At 36.7% G+C, this 21,052-nt stretch overlaps 1 protein-coding gene across 4 annotated transcripts in view; it reads left to right on the top strand.

Moving 5' to 3' along the window:
• The window catches only part of LRBA (LPS responsive beige-like anchor protein), a 745,100-nt gene that overhangs the window by 715,099 nt on the left and 8,949 nt on the right, over positions 1-21,052 (top strand). For 3 of the 4 annotated variants that reach the window (XM_036852028.1, XM_036852030.1, XM_036852027.1), the window contains exons 53-55: positions 989-1,156; positions 16,588-16,689; positions 19,683-19,879. In XM_036852028.1, coding sequence (XP_036707923.1) covers positions 989-1,156; positions 16,588-16,689; positions 19,683-19,879 — 467 coding nt within the window. The remainder of the gene's footprint in view (positions 1-988; positions 1,157-16,587; positions 16,690-19,682; positions 19,880-21,052) is intronic. The other variant, XM_036852029.1, reaches the window with a different exon arrangement.

The following is a 21,052-nucleotide window of genomic DNA, read 5'->3' as shown; positions in this document are numbered from 1 at the left end:
TTACTGTTAAACCGTCATAATCTTAATTTCATCATCCTTCCGCCTCCCCAGGAACTTTCATCCTTCAGGCAATTAAAACAAAGAAAGAATGACCTGGCTCAAATTGTGGTGACAATATGTTAGTTCTTTTATCAAAATTTAGTTCATGTAAGCCTGATTTGAAAAGCAGAAGCTGGGGAAGGGTAGGCTGGGACGAAGTGAGAGAGTGGCATGGACATATATACACTACCAAATGTACAAAATAGATAGCTAGTGGGAAGCAGCCGCATAGCACGGGGAGATCAGCTCAGTGATTTGTGACCACCTAGAGGGGTGGGATAGGGAGGGTGGGAGGGAGGCGCAAGAGGGAGGGGTTATGGGGATATATATTATATGTATAGCTGACTCACTTTGTTATACAGCAGAAACTAAGACACCATTGTAAAGCAATTATACTCCAATAAAGATGTTAAAAAAAACCAAAAAAAACAGAAGCTGTCCAAAGTGGCTAATACTGTCCTTGTATATAGATCACTTTGAAGAATAGAAGAAGAAATAAATTGTCTTTACTAATTCAGAGATGGGTTTGTATTAGTGAAGTCTGAATGATAGAGTATTTACAGAAAGGCAACTAAGTTTTGCTTTGTTTTGAATCATACAGAGTAACTTAAATTGTTGAAATGGTTCCAAATAAGGGTTCTCCTGGGCCTGCTTTAATCAGTAGACATGATTCATTTGTAATTTATAGGAGCTATGTATAATAACATTATTAGTTGAAATAGTTTTAACATATGTCTTAAATGTGACTATCACTCTTCAATTGATTTTGTGGTTGTTGTTAACTATTCGAAGAAAACTTTTAGGTTGGACCAGGTCAAATTTTATTATAAAATCTGAATTATCAGAATCTGATTAATACAACTTCATTATCTTCTTAAGTGAAATGATCTCTGGAAATTTTTTCAATTTTTTAAATAGCAGTTTTAAAGAAAATTGTTTTGTATTTCAGGAAAATTGATCCAAGTGGTGTTTGGCCATTGGGACGTCGTCACTTGCCTCACTCGTTCGGAGTCATATATTGGGGGAAATTGCTACATTCTCTCAGGGTCACGTGATGCAACCCTTCTGCTCTGGTACTGGAATGGAAAAAGCAGTGGGGTTGGCGATAACCCAGGCAGTAAGTACAATTTATTTTATAAGTAAACTTTTACAAGTGAAGTATAATAACATTTTGCAGTGAAGTTACCTATTTCATCATGGTGAAAGTGAAACTGAAGTATCAAGTAGTTTTAATTTCTTAGTTATAATTTAAGAAAGGTCTGGATAGCCTTGTTATTAACATTTTGTGACCATTGATAATTCAAATTCAAGCATGAAATCTCATTTTTCATGTTATCGGTTATTCTTATGATCTGAAAATGCTAGTTCTGCATTGATAATGGCTGTCACCAAATAAAATAGAGGTGTTTCATTCACAAACAATAAGATATAGCATAAAAGAGCAATCACATATTATCTTGTTTATTGAATTCATGTTTTAAAAGAGCAAAAACATTATAATTTCATGGAAACAAACCAGTCTTTAGAAAAAATATGCTTTCATTTACATATTAAAAGATAAAACAGGTCATAAAAGGCCAATATGGAATATTCAAATTGGCTCTTGGTTTTTCAGATGGGAAATGAAAATGTTCACCAACAGCCTTAAACATCTTTATGAAACTATGCTGAAGGCAGTAAAACAAAAAATGTGTAACCATTTAAAATTGTAATTCACAGAAGGCAAAAAAGGAAGCAGCTACCATTAAAACCAGTCGCACACAGCTGCAGAAAAGAAATGGCTTTAGAAAAACACATTAAGAAGTAGGAAAAAACAATTAAAGGGACCACCTGAAAAATGAGAATTTAATTAAAATGATTATGACAACACTGAAGAGTTCCTGCAAGAATAGCTTTAGATTTTTACTTCATAAGGTAGAGCATTTTAACTGCTCTTAAATATTTACAGTTTCTTAATTTAAAGCAAGTTGCAATGTATTTTGTTAAGGAAGGATCATGTTGTTCCTGATTACTTTACCTGAATACTGTGGTACTTACTTCTGTCCCTCAGTCCCAAATTATAAAACAGTCTGAATATGTTTAAGTCCATCATATTTTGAATTGACTTCTTAAAGTTATGCTTATTAAATGTATATTATTTGTATGAAAGTGAAACCTTCTAAAAAAATTTACTCAAGAGCCAGTACAGTTTTAAAAGAAGTATATGCAAAGTATTTTTATCAACATTGTGTCTGCTTTGTATGTATTTTGTTTGGTGTGGTGGTGAATCAAAGTTTTTACTTTATGAACCTCTAATATGTATTTCTTATCTTAATCAGAACAGGGGTAATTCCCTATACTAATAGAATATGAAAAGTAACTTCAAGGCTGTGATGCTATGGGTAATACAGTCTTTATAGTCAGATCAAACTTTAGTATGTGTGTCTATATGGGGAAGTAGTGTGTATCTCTCATATTTACACAACATCCCATTTTATATGTAATTACAATAATTTTAAATATGTAAATTTCAGGGATTTTTTTTTTTTTCACATTCTTTTGAGAAATACTTCGTGTTCTTTTCATTATGGAGTCTTACATTCTCCTTCTTTCTGGCCTTTTAGGATGAGTGACTACTTTCAATTTCTTTTTTTTCTGTTTCTATAAATTCAGTTATTGAGATTCACTAAATTATCTCAGACAAACCTAGATTTGACATAGGTAATAAGTATACCATTTTGTTATTTACATGAAAATATCTAGGAAGAGCTTTCTTTTGCTTTAAAATCGTGTGAGATGTTTCATGCACATATAGCAATCTAAATGAAAAAAAGATTTTTTTTTGTTTTGTTTTTTTTACTTCTTTGACCTAACCACGTTCTATATGTCATTACCAATGGGTATGTTGAGAAGTAGCTAAAGGCTACTTCTGTAAACGTAGCTACACTTGTATGTAATTGTTGTTACATTTCAAAAATTTAAGTATATTTTAAAACTAGAAATATTCAGCTTTTCCAGAAGGGAGAAATATATATATATATGTTTAAATACCTTGTAAATCACCCTAGAGATGGTTTTTACATGTATGACATTTTAAGAAATGAATCAAGTAGGACTGACCAAATCGTGGAGTTTAGAGTAAAACAAAGCTAAGTTCTAAGCTTTGCTGTGCTGTCTTGTCTATGAAATGAAAGCAACAATAGTAACTGACTTAAGGTGTTATCAGAAGCACAGAATGCTTAGAACAAATAAATCACCACACAAACACCATCTTGCTGGCATTAGAGTATATATTATAATGTTCTTTTTTTCATAAAGCACTTCATCTATACCCTCATTGTCTGCAGTATGGTGGACAATAAGTCTTAGTAATGCTGGTAATGAAAAGGGAAAAAAAAAAAAAAAGAATAACGTAACAGCACATCTAATAAAAATTTTAGAAAATTATAATGCATCTTGACTAAATTAAATTACCTTTCTCAAAGTGAACCTCGGCCTTTTTGGCCCTTTTGTAACGTCTGATGTCCCAATTTAATTTTGCTTTAGCTTTGAAGGATGAATCTGGGAAAAAGACAAATAGGCACTTTTTCATATAATGAGAATTTCCACACATTAGAATAGAAAAGTGAACAAGCCAGTCTAAGCTTTTCAAACGAAAATGACAAACAGACAGAAACAAAGACATTTTTACCGCGTGTGAACTGTTTTAAACATTCACGAGAGCTGGTTCGGATTTTATAAGCCTGTGGCTCATTGATGGCTCCATGACGCAGCCGCTGAAGTCACAGCTTTTCAGATGAGGAATTTTAGGTTATGCTTATTTCTGTGTTGTATCTCTTGGATGAAATATAATTGACCTTTAAGAAATAATCAGGCTTTCATATACATAACGGGCGGCAGTGTGGTCTCTAAATGCATACAATGCCTCAACTTAAATTTTTGAATTTAGACTTTTTTCTTGCTCGGAAGGAAAATGGGTGAATTTTTTAAAAACTAGGCTATTGCTTTTCCTGCATTTTATAGGTCTCATTCAAGTATTTAGCTTTTTTATTTTAAAAGTCATGAGAATAAGCTAGTAATTTTACTTGCTAGTGTCATAAGCCTATGCCATTTTCTCCAAATCTAATATTAATGCTGTATGTAAAGTTGTTAGCTTTAGTACTATTTTTTAAAAAATCATGTTATCGACTGTTAATAAGCACATTGTTCAGGTAAAATCAGGCTAATTCAAACTGGATAAAACCTATATATAGTATAATTTGAGGCTTTTAAAAGGATGCACATGTTTTATGAAATCTGCCTAGATTATGTAGCAAAAGCCTTATTTTCCTATATGACAGATAGTGTTTCATTTTTGACTCTATTGTCTTGTGATTGTTATCTCCTGTGGGATGCAGTTTTCTTAATGAGGAGAAAAATTAAGATAGGATTCCATTTAGTTGTAGATTTTTTAAATAAAATTAACCAAGAACATTTCAAAGAAAGACGTTTTCTACATGGAAGCATCTCTCTCTTTGCCCTAATACTCTGTGTGTTTTAGAACTGAATCTTGTCCACCAAAATGCTTTTCCTGGAATACTCATTTTTCTATCCAGACTGTACATTTCCAGATTTTGAAGAAAATGTTCCCTGATGCATTCAGTTGACATTTAAATACTTTAAACTGATCTTATAATCAAGGTGAATATTTACAAGAGTTATTTATCCACTATTTTTATATTGTATTAATAGATCATAAACTTAAAATCAAATACTTATTAAGCATCTAAAAGTAAATGCTTATTAAGCATTTTTAGGTATCTGAGTAATTTTTTAAAAGCCACAGTTGATTAGCTTTAGAAGAAAATGGTCGCTGACTATGAGGTGTTGCATAGATGCTGTGTAGTATTTCAGCAAAGTAGTTTTCCATCCTCGCATTCTGTTTTTGATTTGATTGAAAGGTGGCATTTTTTTTTCCTCTTTGCAATCAGACATGCTAATCTATGTCAGCTTTCTCCTTTATGGGAATGGCGTCTACTGAAAAAAAAAAAAAAGTTTTTTTCATAACCAGATTCTGTTCTTTAAGAATATTTCAGCACCGTCAATTAGAAGGAAGGTTTTATTAACCATAAGGCTAGCACAAACAGACCACAGAGCTGTTTTTTAAAGTACTGTATGCCATAGCTGCCCTGCTTTTTCTCTGTCTAAAACTTCATTTTGTTATACTCTCATCAATCACTTAAGTCATTACCGTAAATCCTACTGTTGTTAATTTTACTAGTATCACCCTAATGAGACATTCCTGCTATAATTAAAAATGAATTCTAACTTTAAGGCATTCTAAATTTTTTTTAATGAATTTAGAATGATCTTGCCATATGACCATAAATACCACTGATATACATAACCTACTCATCAAGTCTATAAGAAAAGTGGTATCACAATGTGTCCAGGTGTGACTTATTTACTGGTTGCCTCTGTGCACATGTGCTTATGCATATGTATATTTTTGTGCACATATTTAGGAATTATGTTCTTTTTATCGTAAAGCCTAATACGCTTTACTAAGCTACCGATAAATCCTTATTCTTTGTCTTGCCAAAAATATAGGTGGATGTAACACAAGCAGTATGACTCCCCGTAAGTAGGTGTCCTAGAGCACCATCTGCTGGATGCATTTGGGGACTTAATGTTGGTAAAATTGAAAATCAGTACTTGTTAAAACAGGTGTACTTTGTTTTTAATTGCCTGTGATGTATTATTTATGGTTCACAGATGTCAAGATATGTACATCTGTGTTGAACCATATGAGTTTGTAAAAGAAATAACTTTCTTCTTTTGCCCTGCACTAATCTGGATTTGGAATGTTATAATAAATATTTTGTTTAAGGAAAAAGTAGACACAATATATACCTAATGAAACAAAGCATCACAGTTTGTCATGAAATAAACTCTTATTAATTGCAGGTCTTCAGTAAGCTACAGTTGGAGAAATTTGTTTAGATGATATTTTAACTTTAGTTTCCTTATGTTCACTAGATTCTGAATATGAAAGCAACATTTGAAACAAATAGCTTTTTTATATCTGGGATATGACTCCATCCGATTCTTTGTCAAGAACATGAGTTCTTATATGTAACTCATCAAGAACTTTCCTCGTGGCCCTACTTTTGGTTTGCACTATTGCACTAACACTAAGATTGCCCTGTATTTTTCTTTTTTCCTTGAAGAATTCATCAAGCAGTGTTTGAAGCAATATGTTGGCAGTGTTCAAGTTCAGGTGACATTAAAACTATGTCTATGAAATTCTCCAGAAGGTCCAGGATGTTTAGTGCTCCATGATGTAATGCAGGCCCTCCCGTTTCAGCAAAACAACTCTGTATTTACTGCTTGTAACTAATAGTAGATGTGGTAAAAGGAATTATATTCATATGGCAAATGAATACAACCTTAATGTGCACCATATGCAGAGTGGTGGGGTGATGTGCCAATATATCACATTTATTTACCTTGTTTAGTTGCAGAAAAAAATGACTATACCATTCAGCCCATAGGCTCTGACCATATAAATATGGGACCAGAAGAACTGATGATTTATGCCCTCAAATTGGAACTGAGTATCTTCATATGTAGGCTTTAATAGTGCAACATCAAAGAAAATTGTCTAATACTTTATGCTCAGATAGGAAATTTAATTTCAAACAATGGCCGGAATTAACCATTAGTTAGAAGGTACAGATTCTCTCTAGTCAACTAAGTATAGTCTCTCAAAGAAAATGGTAAATGTGTCTTCTTTCATTTAATTGAGACTGAATATACTCTGAAATTGCAAGCTGCTTCCTCACCCCCCTTCCTTTTTTAAAAGGGAGCCTTCTGCTTTTGGAATGTTGCATGTGAGAGAGAGAAAGAGTGAGAGGGAGATTACTGTAGAACTACTAAGGATTCGTTTACTGAAGACCTCCTGGAACAGCATGTTAGACTGACTTTACCACCTTCCAAAGAGTTTGCTTCTTTAGAGAAATTATATGACAACTTTGTGCATGTGTACCTCGTGTTGTACTTTAGATAGTCCTGAGAATTCATGAAAAGAGACCCATTTTTATATGAAACTAAGTATTAAATGCCTCTGATGATTTCTTTTACAGTTGCCCTGTTTTTAAAAGTAATTTTTTTCACATTCAAAGAGGTTTGGTCAGACTTCATATTTTGGATTTGAAGTGTTTTTAGGTAGGAAAAAAAATCCTTAGAATTCTTTCTGCCTCTCCTAGCTGAGGTCTTCATGACCGTTGAGCTTTTTAGCTTTTCTTCTCATAGCTTGTAACTTTCTACAACTGAGATATTGCTTTATTTCCTTAGGGTGAGCAGGGTCAGGATGTTTCTTTTTTTTTTTTTTTTTTTAATTGAGATATAATTGACACATAACATTATTTGAGTTTCAGGGGTACAACATCATGATTTGATATTTGTATGTATTACAAAACGATCACCACACAGTTACACACTTTTTTCCAATGCTGAGAACTTTTAGGATCTACTCTCTCAGCAACTTTCAAATATACAATACAGTATTATTAACTATAATCACCATGCTGTACATTACATCCCCAGGACTTATTCACTTTATAAGTGGGAGTTTGTACCTTTTGACCATCTTTGCCCATTTCGCCCACTCCCTACCTCTGGCAAACACCTCTGGCAGTCTGTTCTCTGTATCTATGAGTTTGGTGGGTTTTTTTTTTTTTTTTAATTCTACATGTAAGTGAGATCATAGAGTATTTGTCTTTCTCTGTCTGACTTATTTCACGTAGCATAATGCCCTTAAGGTGTATCCATGTTGTCACAAATGGCAGGATTTCCTTCTTTTTTGTGGATGAATAATATTCCATCGTGTGTGTGTGTGTGTGTGTGTGTGTAGCATTTTGTTTATCCATTCATCTATCAGTGGACAGTTAGGTTGTTTCCATGTCCATTGTCCATTGTGAATAATGTTCATTCACAATTGTGAATAATGTTGCAGTGAACATGGGGGTGCAAATATCTTCTTGAATTAGTGTCTTCATTTCCCTCAGATAAATACCTAGAAGTGGAGTTACTGGATCATGTGGTAGTTATATTTTTAATTTTTTGAGGAACCTCCATACTGTTTTCCGTAATGTTTGCACCAATTTACATTCCCACCAACAGTTCACAGGGGTTCCCTTTTCTCCACTTTTTTATCAACACTTGGTATTTCTTGTCCTTTTGATAAAAGCCATTCTAACAGGTATGAGATGTATCTCATTGTGGTAAGCATTTCCCTGGTGATAAGTGATGTTGAGTACCTTTTCCTGTACTTGTTAGCCGTCCATATGTCTTCATTGTAAAAAACGTCTGTTCAGAGCCTCTGCCCATTTTTAAATTAGACTGTTCTTTTGATATTGAGTTACATGAATTTTTATGTGTTTTGGATATTAATCCCTTATCAGGGATATGATCTGTAAATATTTTCTCCCATTCCATAGGTTGCCTTTTCATTTAGTTGATGGTTTCCTTTGCTGTGCAGAAGCTTTTTAGCTTGATGTAATCCCACTTGTTTATTTTTTACTTTTGTTGCCTTTGCTTTTGGTGTCAAATCCAGGATGTTTCTAATAGCTAAAGATGTGAAAACCCTCTATACTTTTCACTAGTGGCTTACTTATGTATCTTTAACAAAGGAACCTTAAAAATGTTAAGGAGGACAAATTACAAAGAATTTTATGTGACTTGAGTATTTAGTATATAGATAAAAATAGTTATGTTTTCATATTCATAAGAATGGTAATGTTACTTTTCAAAAAATATGAACAAGATTTCCTTTCAACAACTTTTCGAAGTATCTGCATTCTTTTTTGGAGGCAGAGTTTTATAATGTTTATGTTTACTAGACACTCATATGCAGCTACAGGAGCTATCAGTGAATTAGAGCCAAAAATAAGCCCGTCTGTGGGGAATTAGCAAGTGAAAAAGTCTCAGGAAAGTAGGATAAAAGAAGTACATTAGTTAAGTAAAGTTTGATATGCCCACACAATGAAAGACTGTACAGCCATTAACATATTATGCATTGTGATATTGACGTGGAAGGATATGCTCTCTGTATTGTTAAGTGTAAAAGATCACCAAACTACATGTATAATATGATATATTTTAAGTGTCTGTGCCTGTGTGTGTATACCTTGTATGTATGTATGTATATTTACTATATACATATATTTATTTAATATTACTATGTATATTTACGTATAGAAAAAAATCTGGAACGGTAACCAGTAAATGTTAGCAATGGTTGTTTTTAGGTAGTGGAATTTAGAGGCAGTTTTTCATTTTCTTCTTCATAATTTACTAAATTATATGAATGTTTTATAATGAGCATGTATTATTTTGATAATAAGAGACAATAAAGATATTTTATTTGGGAGGAAAATACCTAATTATTGTAAAGTACCTTCCCTTTCTGCTCTAGGCTTCATGCCCTAGTTGTATCAGAATTAAATGGATTGTCAGGGAAGGTTGGAAAGTCTAAAAAAAGGAGGAATGGGAGAAATCAAAGTATAATTTCTAGAAATGAAGGTATATTTTCTCCCTGACTGGAAACAATAGTAATGAGAACAATCTCTAATTGGCATTTATGTGGCACAGGATCAGATATTATACTTTTGCTGGAGAGAGGGTCTGCAATAGAGGGTGAAAATACTGCTACTGCTTGTACTGCTAAATGATACTTATTGAGCGCTCACTACACACCAGGCACCATCCTAAACACTTCACGTAGTAACTCATTAATCCTCACTGTAGTCCTGGTATTATCCTTGCTTTATAGATGAGGCACAGACAGGGTATTAGTATGCCTCTACTTTCTGCCCTGGGTCTTGAAGTTCCTAGATCTTATTAGAACTATGAGAACTTGCCCAAGGGAGGTGGCATAGCTAGCAATGCTGTAGCCCGGATTCAAACCCAGGCACTCTAGGCCAGAGACACCATTCTTAACCACTAAACTGTACAGCATTTTTAATTTGATTTCATTGGATCGTCATCTGTAGAGAATTTGATACAACCTTGTCACTAAAGCCATCTTAGGATTTGCAAAGGACAATATAGAGATAATTTTGTTAGTACTGAGTTCTTAAGACAGTATATGTCATGATAGGATTTTGTACTTTTTAAATATTATTACACAAGTTAGGGTTATACTTTAAGTATACAATTGTTGGTATATACTCACACAAACCCATTTTCCAATGTAGTCTTAGAAGATGATTCCATTGTCATAAACTTATGTATATATGTTTTTAAGTTTATATATATAAGTTTATATGAGATATATTGATATATATATCATAGAAGAGGAGAAAGGTTATAAATCAAGAACTTAGTATTATTGTTTTTTGTACCAATATTGTATTGTCTTGCATTAATAATTCTAACAGTATTTACAAAAGGAAGCTACCAAATTTTACTGTTGGTTGTCACATCCTAAATGCAGCTATGTCTTATTTTCTGCAGTGTATATGTTTAACCAGATCAACATTTTTTCACCAAAAAGGCCATAATGAAAGGAGAGGAGAGGGAAGAGTTGGTAGAGATGGAATAAATAGAACAAACTCAAATAATTTCTCTTTGTATAATTAAAATGTAGTGTTATAATTCTCATTGAAAAATTAGGAAGTTAGTGGAAAGATTTAAGAAACATTTAACAACTAACCTCATTTCCACTTCAGAAAAGCCATTTCCTCTCTCGATTTACCATTATGGTGTGAGCCACTTGAGAAACTTTAGTATTCAATTTTCATATGAATTTTTTTGTTGATGAATGTTTACAGTAATCAAATGTAATTAAAGTGGAACAGAAGGCATGTGCAAAACAAAAGTATCCAGCTTTAGGAAATGGCTGACATGTATAACACCTAGATTTTCTTAAATCTATATACACTTACTAACTTAATTATATATTTAGGTCCTTAAACTTACATTTTCTTTCAAAATGAGTACTCTATTGAAATGATTTTCTTTTTTGTTTTATGTCTCTAAGAGGTCAGATGGTATTAGATTTTACTAACCTGGAAAATTATATTGGTTGTTTTTATTTTAGGACTTCATTAATTGATGGTAAATATTCATTTTATATAAAAATTAAGTTGTAATAAATAGTTTGGACTTCAGTACAGTTTTTTGACCTTTCCAATAATAGGTATTTATAATTAGCAGGCTTATAGTAAGGTCAACAAAACCTGATCCAATGACAATTTAAAATCAAACCATTTGGGCTTCCCTGATGGCGCAGTGGTTGAGAATCTGCCTGCCAATGCAGGGCACACGGGTTCGAGCCCTGGTCTGGGAAGATCCCACATGCCGCGGGGCAACTGAGCCCGTGAGCCACAACTACTGAGCCTGCGCGTCTGGAGCCTGTGCTCCGCAACAAGAGAGGCCACGATAGTGAGGGGCCCGCGCACCGCGATGAAGAGTGGCCCCCACTTGCCGCAACTAGAGAAAGCCCTCGCACAGAAATGAAGACCCAACACAGCCAAAAATAAATAAATTAATTAATTAATTAAAAAAAAAATCAAACCATTTACAAATACAAGGTCATGTTTTATTCCCCTCCTTGTTTCCACAGTGCATTGCACATAATACATACCCAGTAAATGTTATTAAGTGAAGGAGTGAAGGAATGAATGAGTAGACAAATGGGAAATGTTAACTTCTGTCCCAAGAGTCATCTAAACTATTAATTGGAAGAGCTAATTTTATTTCTAGAAAACTAAGACTAGGGAAGTGTTGAACTGCCCTTCATTTCATGATAGATGATATGAAAAAGGTAAAGGAATGAAGGGGATTCTCTCTCTGCTAATAACAACATATTTAAACTGCTAATGAGAACTTTGCAGTGCCTTTTTAAAGCAATTTAATTTTCATTAAGACTGAGGAGACGGTGCCAAAAATACCAAGAACTTTTATTCATTTTTAAAAATGTAACTCAGAGTTTGCCAGAAATACGTGTCAGGTCTATTTTTACCTAGCTTTTAATCCCCTTTGCCTTAACGGAGACAGATCTTTTGAAATATTTTTCTCATTGGATATTTATGAACAGATACTAGAGAAATTACTGTTTCCTCCTTCTCTTCTTTCAGGTCCATTTGATGGAGAAATACACTTAGTGTTACGAGACCACCAAAGAAACACATTTAATAGCAGTGTTTGTTTTTCTGCCTAATGGTGTAAAACATTTCACGTAATATTTTAAAACATAAGTCCAATATAAATGCTAAGTGGGTATTAGGGAGATCTTGTGCTGCTTAAATGCAAGTTGGGTTGTTATAATGGTGTCTGTAAGTTAGTAACTGATATTTGGTATTACGTACTGAGAAAAGCACATCTGTAAAAACTAGTGTGTCCTGGTATTCGTGGCAGGATTTGGACTGTCTTTAATCTCCTTTGACTTGTTCATCTTCCTTTAAGGCCATCCATAAAGATGCACTGAGTATCCTTTTCAGCCTTTGGTTAGGATTTGCATCAGTAGTCATAAACCTGCTCTCCGGACAAAGACACCCTTTCCTTTGAAGTAATTGCTCAAGCTTTTCAAAGCAGTCCAAGAAGTCTATCCTCTTTCTCTTTTTATTTTTCTTTAAGAAGAGTTTGAAGTGTAGCCCCTTAAACTAGCAGCAAGATAAATTTTTCTCTTTAGCTTTATTGAAAGCCATGACGATTTTTCAAGCAGTAAGACTTTAAAAGGTTCTTAAGGGAATGTGTTCTGCTTTATGATCTAGCTTTTGGTAGATCCTACTATCTCAGAAAGCAAAAGTAAAGACTTTTTGTATCCATTAACTACTGCAAATTTTTATCAAAGAATTAACCTGATATTTTTCAGAAGACTTTTTCCCCTGCTCCTTACTCAGTTTAGAGACTTCAATGAGAGATGCCCATAGCTTTTGGGGTCTTTGAAAAAGTAATACATGGACAGTATTGTCTTATTTGAGCTGATTTCCCCTCTAGGTATTAACTCTGTGGGTTGACAGGTAGTTGGGAGGGGCAGATTTAGATGGGTGCTGCAGTCAGAATGTTATATGGTCCCCAGATTTTGTTTCTAGGCTTTGCAAACAAATATACACAGACACATATGTATATTGTTATTGGTATGTGGGATGTTATTGCTGTGTTGCAGGATGATGTATAAGGATGTAACTATGGAGAAATAAATAGATTCTGTGAGCCACATATGAAGCCTGTGTTCCGCCTCCCATCAACCCTTCTACCCTTCATAATTTCATTCCAAAGGGGTTCCCAAAATATCTGTTGAACTTATTAGTTTGGACCTGTTGGATTTAAATCCCATATCATAGAATTCTATTTTCTGTAGTGAACTTTTAATACATAAAACATTTCGTTTATTGAAACTTATAAAAATCCAAGTATTTATTTTGAACAGATTTTTTAATGAGAAAATGTAAAGAACACCCAACCTGCACTGCATATAATAAAGGGAATACAAACTTTAGTCTTTAAACAAGACTGGAAATGCCTTTTCTTAGAGGAAATGATATCTCTTCTCATATTGTTGTATGTGGATTTTTAGAGGCCATTAATGTGCGTTTCCTAAAGGAAAGTTCAGTAGCAGGGTCTTTTTTTTTACTAGACATCTAGTGAGTGTTTGTGGAACCAGTTACCTGAGTAGAACCCAATGATCATAAGTTTACCCTTATGCTTTCAATTTGGTTTTTTCTCTTTCCTTTCCTTCTCTTTCCTTTCTGCTTTCTCCTTTTTTCCCCCCATATTTCCTGAATTGTCTAACCTGCTTTCTGGTTTAGAAAACATTTTGCCAAACTTTGAAGCCAGAGTCCTAGCATTGAACAGGCCTTTATTTAGAGATCAGGTCCTAGGAAAAGGAAAATCTCTTTTCAGTTTTGAAATTAAACAGCATGCACATGTGTCTTCTGATTGGTGGAGGGGCAAATGATTGGCACAGTGTAGATTATTGGAAAATATTATTTTGTAAGTAAAGCATACTTATAAAAATCTTAATTATGAGTTTACAAAAAAGAATGCTTATATCTTAATTCACTTTATGGGGTAAATTGTGAGCCTTCCTAAACTCTAACTTTATTGTCATAGAAAATTCTCAGTATCTCACTGTTTTACATTAAAGAAAGAAATCCAGTTGACAGCAATCTTCTCACTTCCTCCCCATGTCCCTGAGAAAATATTCTTAGATCTAGAAAACAAAAAATTAGCATTGGCATGCTTAAGTGACAACGTCCTCTGTGTCCCCACTATCCATCTGTCCTTCGTTTACTTTGGCTTACACTTAGATTGCTTTCAGTTGTCATCAGTTTTCCTTCAGACCCTCATTTTCCACTGAGGAATTCCAAGACAATTCAAGTTAAAACACAAATCTTGTCCCCCATAAAATGGTACCTTATGAAAACAAAAAAGGAACAATCACACTGAAAATATATTCCTTAGATCTTAATGATTTTAATTCTTGATTTTAAAAAAGTTGCCAACAGGTATAACTAGACATTTCAAAAATAACATTGTATGGTATTTTCGTGGAATATAGAGCATCTTGGGATGGGGGATGGAGAGGACCATGAATCGGGGCTGAAGTATTGGTAACTTTTAAAAATATTTCTATTTTTTGTGGCAAGACTTATCTCCAGCAGAAAGTTAAGTAGTTCAGATAGGTTTGTAATATTTGCTTCTTTTCTTAACAAATTTACCAAATTTGTATGCTTTTTAAGGGAAAAAAATAGCTGCTATTGTAACAAATGCTTTCTGGTTTGGAAAATATCAAGTAAACTTTGTATTTAAGGTGGGTTTCTCTCCCCAAAGAAGTTTTAAAAGTGAATCAAATGAAACCAAGCCCCTTGTTCTACTTATCCCCTGGCCTTTTACTGTGCCATTTGAGGTCTCCCTTGGTCACCAAGCATGCAAGCCAGTTTCCGAGTCTGACTGCACATAGCACGGCCAACGTGGAACAGAGTTTGATGTGATGCCTTTTCACCCACGTCTCACTCAGAAGTACCTAGAGTCACCAAGAGTGAGGAAGGACGCTGTGGGGACACCGCTGTGCATCACGCAGTCCAATAAACGCATTGTAATAATTACGTGAGACGACCAGACATGAAGTAACCGCAGGCTCTGGAGGTAGCGGGGCCAGAAGCACAGAAACCAGGCCCTGTCTTCACAGTAGAGGCCCTCTCCTGGTCTGCGCATTCAATAAACCCTACTTTCCTTCTTCCCCTCCCCACCCCCCGGGAAAACATAGGCATGTACAGAAATTTGCATGACATTTCAAAGAACACATTGACCATCATAAAAACCACTAGTTAATTTTTGTGACCAGCAGCATTTGCCTTTCCAAGGACAGTAGGTTTCTGCTGCATTTTCCCTGATCTGCCAGATCTCTCTCCTCAGGGTAGGTGACTGTTCCAAGGATAGCCAAGGGTATGGGGTTAGGATGACAAGTTCTTCTTTCCCACAGAGTTCCACAGCTGGTAGTAGTGACCTGTTTTCTGGGCACAGTTGCCCCTGTGGATCACACAGTGTCATTTGTCAATCTTACTATAAAAGCAGTCCTAATCAAGGGAATCTCAGAGTGCTGACAGGGTCCTGCTCACTGGTCCACTTTGTGAAGGCGTTTTGTGTCCTTGTCCCCAGAGACTATAAAAGTAGAGGACTAGTTTGTCTGGAAATAGTATTCTGCAGGCTAAATATGGAATTCAGTTTCCCCTGTGGCTTGGCACGAAGCACGGCGCAGATGGACCCCGTGGCGCCGGCCCCTGGTGGGGTGCCCCCACAGCCAACCACAGTTTTCCTGTTAGTTTGGGACTGAGGCACAGGATGACTTCTTCTACCTGTGAAGACGTTTTGAAACATCTTCCATGATTTGCATAGTCCTTTTCTGTCCCACCTTCACCCTCCTCCCCTAATGTTCAGTCACTGTCAGTAGAATTACATTTAATATTAATAGTTTTATTACTCCCCCTCTGTTCTTTGAATGAACCACGGAGAAATATACTCTGTAAGATTTTACATCAGGATAACACATAAGCTTGGGAAAGACAATAGGTATTTAAGAGAGGGGCTGCCTTGAGTATCATGAATCCTAGTTCAGACCATCTTCATCCTGACAGGGGTCTCACTGGCCCAGAGGAGGGCTGGGTGAGGGGGGAGAGGAGGAGGCCACCTTTCTTTGAAACGTGAATTAAGCCACAGTCCCTACCCTTATAATCATCCATCCAAAAATCATTTAATCAAAGGACTCATATTTGTATTTGCAAAGCATCTGAGGCAGTTTATAATACAGATTTTGTCTTATTTTTGTTCTGTTTTAAACTATTGTTGCTTGATAATCACGTAAGGCTTAGAAATTCAGCACCATGTGTTCCTCAAACTATAGCAGACAGTTTGCATCTATTCCTAAAATAGAATTTGGGGACAGATTCCCAAACTATAAATTAAAGATTTAAGCATTATGGGAATCAGGAACAAATGACTGATGATTTAATCTGAGTAGAGGGAGGTCATCCCCTGCATGAACTTGAATTGATTTGTTCGTTTAATCTTTCTTTCCTTAAGGTGAGACCACCACTCCTCGGGCCATCTTGACAGGCCATGACTCTGAGATCACCTGTGCTGCCGTCTGCGCTGAGCTCGGCCTCGTGTTAAGTGGTTCTAAAGGTAAATCTGTGGGGCCTTCAAAAAATGGATGCATTTTTTTTGATGTCTTCTAATAACAAATTACCAAAGGTGAATTTGGTGCCTTTTTCTCTAAAGCTGTGCTGTGACAGTGACTGTTAGCTCCATGGGACTGTTCACATGAACTGAAACGAAATAAAATTTAAAATTCAGTTCCCTGGTGGCACTAGCCACATTGCAGGGGCTCAGTATGCACCTACGACTAGTGGCTACCGTATTGGACAGCCCAGAAAGGGAACATTTCCATCACTGCGGGAAGTCCTGTTTCACAGCATTGCTCTGAAGAGTGAGGCGAGAACAAGGACAGTCTTAGTGTATTTGTTTATCCTTCTGGACTCTGGGCTGGGTTCCACCTCATACCTGAATGGAAACTCCTGACCCGGTCTGCTTTACTTTCCAAATCTCTGAACTAGGCAGGGGCCAGGATGGCACTGAGAATGGGGTGGCAAGATTCTTCAGCTGGTTGGCCTGGAGGTCTGTCCTATAGCATCGTCACATATTTAGGCCAAAGATATTCAGCAAGCTTTCTAAGAGCGCACACAACAAATCAGGATCTGACCAGGAGCAGAGCTGTTTCCAATTCATTGCTTATTCAGCTGTAATAGTCTATTCATCTCTCTGTCTCTCTGCCCTGAACTGAGCTCTGAACACAAAAATGTACTGTAATCACATATCTCTTAGGCTTATCTGAGGGAGAAGCATAGAGTTTTTGAGTCACCTTATCTGTGTCTTGAACTATAATACTTTGTCTAGCTAACGAGACTTATTCAAGAGTCAAATGTTGGTGTTTAAAAATTTAGTTGGTCAAAACAATGAAATAGTAACAATGATGGCAAGAATTCTATAACTACTGGATTTTTTTCCCTTATACCCAATGATTTCATTTATCCTGAGCTAACATGAGTTCCTGGACTGTATGTGATCCAAACTGGACATGTAAAATGAACCTATCATATTACTGGCTGTCCTCACTTTGCACGGTGGTACAGCACCATAAAAATGACCATGCAAGATGAAACCATGCAAAGATATTAAAAATCAATAATTTTAATGGGAAATATTATGAAAAATAATGGGAAAATTTATGATTGTTCCATGGCCTTTAAAAATTTTTATCAAAACATTAAAAATTCTCTTGTTCACTTTTATACACATATGCATACATACACATATGTATGGACATGAGAAAAATAGTAAAACTCACATGTAGTACACTAATTTAAAACATTAGAAACATTAAGAATGAAAGTGTTTTATTTCTTTGTGAAAAAATACATCAAGAGTACTTGGAAAGTGCTTGCCCCCTTCTCTCCGTGTAACTTAAGGTAAGGAGTGAGAATCGTCTCTGTGCCTTGACCAGTTGTCACACTCCTTCCTAAGTTTGGATCAGCTTCCAACATTTTATCTTCTGTGCTTTCAGTGTCATGAAATATCTCCTAGGTTTCCTTTAATGTGGAGATTTTTGCTGACATCACTTCTGGGACATCCTCATGTTTGTTACAGCACTTTCCATAAGTTTTACAGAACTTATGTCAGTAAGATCACCTTCACTCACTTCCTCTGGCTGCATCTGTAGCGATGTCAACACTCCCACGGTCAGGTCTACCTTCTATAACTCCGTTTATGTTGGCTTCCAATTTTACTTTCAGCTTTGTCACTTCTCATTTCCTTACTTCAGATCCATCTTTGTTGGCCACTACCCTCTTTTGATTATCCATTTTTGTAGACTGTCATACAGTTCCATCCCTGGGAGACAAGGAGGCAACACAACTACAGAGTTTGCTGTCTGTGCATGAGCTGAGTCACAGACATGCAGTGACCATTCACTAACAGACCTTGAAAGAAGTAATGGGGTTGGTCACCCATCATGATGCACACCTGTTATTTATAGTGATTTGTGGACTGACAAGCTGACCATGATGTGTGTACCTTATGCGGTTCCTGTGATAACTGAAATCTGAACTGTGGCATTGAGGGACTGGGGTCATTTAGAGTGACAACTGAAATTCATGCATGCTGGAACTGTGCAGAGCAAAGACCGCCTTAGGTATTTATGTCGAGAACACTAAAAACCTATCAACTCCCTGAGTGGTCAAGAAGAAGCCAAGAGACACGTTTTCATGGTCATGTGGGGAACACGTGATGATTCCATGTAGCCACGAGAAATTTAGCCCGGAGAGGAGCAGGGCATATAGTCTACTTACCCCTTTTGTCCAACTCACCACACAAGCAGTTTTGGTTACCTGCTCCTCTTTTGCTTTTCATGTAGCAGGCACTCAGTCAAGATGCAGTTTCTCCATCCTCCTCAAGCATCTCAGCCTGGAGGTCAGCCCGGAGAGTGGGGAGTGGTGGATGCAAGCTGCTTGGTTTAGGGTACAGCAGGGGGCAGACGTGTTTGCCAAGGAGAAGTGGCAGAAGGATCTCTGTATGAATTTCCCTGGGGGCTGGGGGGCGAGGCGGTGGACGACCAGGGACCTTCTTTCATCGCGAAGTAGCAAGCAGCGGGAGGGAAGCTGTTTTAGGCCTTCCGACGTTGCCTTAATGAGTTCTCGCCACACAGGCCCCAATGCTGCTACCATCGGGACCCTGTGTGCCTTACAGCAGCCGGTGTTTAACTGAGGCCCAGCCTTCCTGGAAGCTCTTCTAGGACTTGTCATTTGTCCTGTTCCTTTCTGAATTCCTCCGGTTTTTATCATCCCTTGGCATAATGAATTTCATAAAGTAACTTCCCGTCTCTTGAGAAGTGAACTTGAACATGCATGACTCGGCTTTCTTCTTTCCCAAGTGGAAGGTGAGATTTAGCCAGCATGCAGATTTTACAAAATAACTGATGTCTAAGATATAATTTTTTAAGGCTTTCTACAACCGTGACATGGTACTGGTATCCTGTTTCAATGGTGCTCAAGATTCAGGTCACATTTGTCTGTTCTTATTCAAAAACTTCATTTTGCCTTCTGTTTCTCCTGTTTTCTCAGAAGGACCATGTCTCATACATTCCATGAATGGAGACTTGTTAAGGACTTTGGAGGGTCCTGAAAACTGCCTGAAACCAAAACTCATTCAGGCTTCCAGAGAGGGTCACTGTGTCATATTCTATGAAAATGGTTTCTTCTGTACATTCAGTGTGAATGGAAAACTCCAGGCCACCATGGAAACAGATGATAACATAAGGGTAAGTGTACCTTACAGACTTTTCAACATTCTGTGTTTTTACCTCAAAGTGTAAAGGCGAGTGAGGAGGGAGAGGGTTCGCCAAAGAAACCTCTGTGTTTCGTCACCAAGGGCCTCTTTTCCACCCCAAAAGAAAATCATCAGGTGGCACTTGGACAGGGCTTATCTCCTCCCCAGAGCACAGCCCGTCCCAGCCCTGCCAACTGTACCGCTCAGCCCGAGGTCACTAAGTGGAGCCGGGGATGCTCCTTCAGCCATCCTGGGTGGCTTTCAGTGGCACTGCTCGTTTTTTTGTTGTTTTTGGTTTGTTTATCTAAGAAAGTTAACTGCATAGTGTTGTTTTCTGGGTATCTAAGCTAACATAGTGCAATAGAGTACCCCTAAAACCGGCTCTCTTTACACTCGAACAGGCTGATGGCGGGAGTGGTAGGGATGATGATGATTTAGGATTAGCATCTAGTTGCAGATTTTACTTCTTTGTGGATAACAAGACCCAAACTCACCAAGTTAAGGAAGTTGTGCTTCAAATTATGATGTGAATCAGGCAAACGTTTTTCACTTTTGGTGTACAAGAGGTGGTAGTGCTGGTGGACCTTCCAGGGTCTTCTTTCATTTTCAGCACAGGGCTCCATAAGCATTAGAGGTTGAAGAAAAGAGTAAGGACTGCTCTCGGAGAGGCTATTATTTTTTTCTTTTCTTTTTTTTTAATATTTATTTTATTCACTTACTTTCTTTATTTTTGGGGCTGCATCGGGTCTTAGTTGCAGCACACAGGATCTTCGTTGCGGGATCTTTCATTGCGGCGCACGGGCTTGCTTTCTCTAGTTGTGGTGTGAAGGTTTTTTTTCTCTCTTGTTGAGGCGTGCGGGCTTAGTTGCCTCGCGATATGTGGGATCCTAGTTCCCCGACCAGGGGTTGAACCCGCGTCCCCTGCATTGGAAGATGAATTCTTTACCACTGGACCAGCAGGGAAGTCCCTAAGGCTATTTTTTCAAGGTCCTTCTTTTCTCACCTCCGAACTCCTTGGTGCAGGTTAAGGTAAAATGAAACTGGTGTTCCTATCATTTCCCGCGATGGGGTTGGAGGGGCATGTGAACTGAGTACAGTAAAGGGACCCAGGATGTATTGGGGGTGGAAAGAAGGTTGCAGAGGCCTCAGCCCTCTGAGTGTGGTT

Source organism: Balaenoptera musculus, chromosome 5 (genome assembly GCF_009873245.2).
Source record: "Balaenoptera musculus isolate JJ_BM4_2016_0621 chromosome 5, mBalMus1.pri.v3, whole genome shotgun sequence".
NCBI classification, from domain to species: domain Eukaryota; kingdom Metazoa; phylum Chordata; class Mammalia; order Artiodactyla; family Balaenopteridae; genus Balaenoptera; species Balaenoptera musculus.
This window is presented reverse-complemented; position numbering and strand designations above follow the sequence as displayed.